This window comes from Morus notabilis, unplaced genomic scaffold, assembly GCF_000414095.1.
Source record: "Morus notabilis unplaced genomic scaffold, ASM41409v2 Scaffold451, whole genome shotgun sequence".
Taxonomy (NCBI): Eukaryota; Viridiplantae; Streptophyta; class Magnoliopsida; order Rosales; family Moraceae; genus Morus; species Morus notabilis.
In genome coordinates, this window is record NW_010361080.1 from 695564 (window position 1) to 698213 (window position 2650).

A 2650-nucleotide genomic window follows, 5' to 3' on the forward strand; every position below is an offset into this window, starting at 1 on the left:
GGGCAATCACAACCTTTTCCTTTTTCTAAGTGACCCCCTTTTGGTAACTGACCTATAGCCAGTTTCCTCTCACAATCAATTCACCAACACACATCATAACACTAGTTATTTCACTTGGTAAAAGCACTCAAAATTTCAGTTGTGCTTTTCTGGTACCCTTTTGAGTACTCATCTTCATTATACCTTTGACATACTTTATTAGGATCTTCTTTCACCATTGGAGTGCAGGGAGTGTCGTTTTTTCTGATAATTTCAAGGCAACCCGAATTTCGGTCGAGAATGTAAAATGGTGGTCCTTGAATCTAAAATCTTGTTTCTTGCTAGGTAGAAAATAGCATTGTGGGAATTTTTTTCTTCCATACAGTCCTTCCTCTAACAATCTCTTCATTTTTGGACTCCTCTTTGGTTTGGAGGAGATGTGTATACCTCAATGGCCTTTTCTCAAAGGACCCCAAAAGTCCATTTCCCTTCATAATCTCAGTGGCCAAAGAAAATCCATTCAGTATGGTGATATCATTTATATCTTGGCTCACTCCATTGTTGAGTATCTCATCTTCATCTGGTTGACAAAGTGATTGAACTATATCCGAACTCCCACATTCCCTTCGATATTCTAGGGTGATTTCGGATAGTTGGTGAGACTCCAAAATACGGTCTGGTATGGTCTGTAAAAAGAAATGGAGATAATAATTAGATAAGAGTGATTTTAAAGGGTAAAAAACATACTAAAGAATTAAGAGTTTTATGGTTTTATTTGTTTTTTCACCTCTAGCATCCATCTTAAATACTTTACATTGTTCACATGGTGGTTCATGTCCAAGTCACTTCTCTTGGGCTACAAAACATAAGCTTGAATTGGTCAGCATATGCTATATTCTATTATTATTTGTACATAGACGGATTTAGCTGTTGGAAGTTTGATTATGATGGTTTTTACCTTCAAGTCATCGTTCATATACTTTGCTTTATCATCCAACTTGACGATTTTCTCAGGGACATCTTCTTTGATGGCTTGCTTCTCAATAAGCCAAGGCGAAATCTCAGCCCTCACCTCTTCTGGAATCTTTGAGAGGCGCCTCGTTTTCCGGTTCATCATGACCCAGATACTGTTCCATATTTTAGCATAAGCATGAATGGTGACAAAACTAAAGCAATGCTAGTGATCAAACGAAAAAGTGAGGAACTTTCTTTCAATAAAAATTACCTGGTTGCACGTGCCAATACATGGCCCGTGGCTTGACTTCGGATTAGCCAGTCTCTCCGCATTCCATTCTTCCCTGACGCTCCAACCCACGTGTCGATTTCTACTATCTCTCCCCTGCAGAATACAAGCACATGTAATTGCTGCAGATTAGAATGGATTCATTCTAGGAAATGAAAAAATTTAATTTAAAGGTTGAGAAAAAGTAGCTGTTGTATTTCTAATTTTCCAAGGCTTGTCAAATTTGGGGCCTTTTTATGTTTTGATTGTATACTACAAATAGTCTCTTTAATGGTGGTGCAAGAACATGAAGACTAATATTTTTGACTTACCAGATTGGATACTGATCAACTTGAACTTGCATTCTTGAAACAACCCATATGAGATTGTTCCTCATCATTCCATGTGTGGCACCAAATCCGTCACTAAGTAGTCCGGACATCCATACATGATTTAATGCTGTTTCCTACACAACATGCTCAAAAAAACACTTGTAAGAACAGGCAGGATTCGCTACGCATATAGTACAAATATACCCTACTGACAGACGTGTTTTGAACCGTCATATCTTTATTAAATCCTGTTAATTTGGCATGCTTTTTCATTTTTATATGACCAATTATATCTAACATTAGGAAAAAACGCAGTAACGATTAATACCCTTTTGGAAAAAAGTTCAACCTCCAACATAATAAAGTTGTCAAATAGTTAAAGTTGGCACCTGAAGAAGATTAAGGACGCTCTCCATAGTTGCAGTTTTATCAGGTCCAACCTCATAGGACCTAATAACAACCGTCTGTCTGTACCCGACACCGCCTTCAATGATGAGACCTTGACGAAACGGATCAACTAACTGCTTCTTTGTCGGGATATTCTGTCGAATTCTCTCGGCAGTGAGAGAGTGATTTTTAGTAACGGAAGCAACAGAAGTGGTGGCTGCTCCAGTCTTTTGGCTCAGCATATCAGGCTTACCACCCGACCTTGGACTCGGTGAAGTCCCACTGATCTTGATGTTATTCAGATTTTTCATATTTTGATCATGATTATTATCTCTATTGGAAGAGCACCTTATAACATAGGACGATGGACATGAGAAAGCAGCCATTGGTTTAAGTAATATAACTTTTGAGGAGTTGGAACAGAGAAATGGCGATGATAAGGTTTTTATAATTAGTCAGGGACGGAAATGTCGAAACAAACTTAGAGAGAGTTAATGTTAGGAGACGAAACTAGGGAGCTTTGTTATAGAGCTGAGCATAACAAAGATGGGAATTTTGTGTGTTGAAAAATGTGCTGCAACTTTAAGACATGGTGACTTAGAAGTAATCGACAAGATAAGTCGAAAATATTGGTTTTTTGGCAGTTTTTGTGTCCATTAAAATACAAAAGGGGTGACGATACCTTGTAAGTTTTTGGCGTGGTATTGGGTGTGTCCGTTTGCTCTTCGAA

The 2650-nt window shown here is 38.2% G+C and overlaps 1 protein-coding gene across 1 annotated transcript; it reads right to left on the minus strand.

Annotated features, from left to right (window-relative positions):
- Positions 1-320: 320 nt before the first annotated feature.
- Positions 321-2306, minus strand: LOC21408533 (palmitoyl-acyl carrier protein thioesterase, chloroplastic). The gene is made up of 6 exons (XM_010098431.1): positions 1923-2306; positions 1534-1667; positions 1205-1318; positions 938-1106; positions 767-835; positions 321-665 (listed from the first exon to the last, which is right to left on the minus strand). Exons 1-6 carry the CDS (start codon positions 2304-2306, stop codon positions 321-323), a joined length of 1215 nt encoding a protein of 404 aa, XP_010096733.1.
- Positions 2307-2650: the final 344 nt, after the last annotated feature.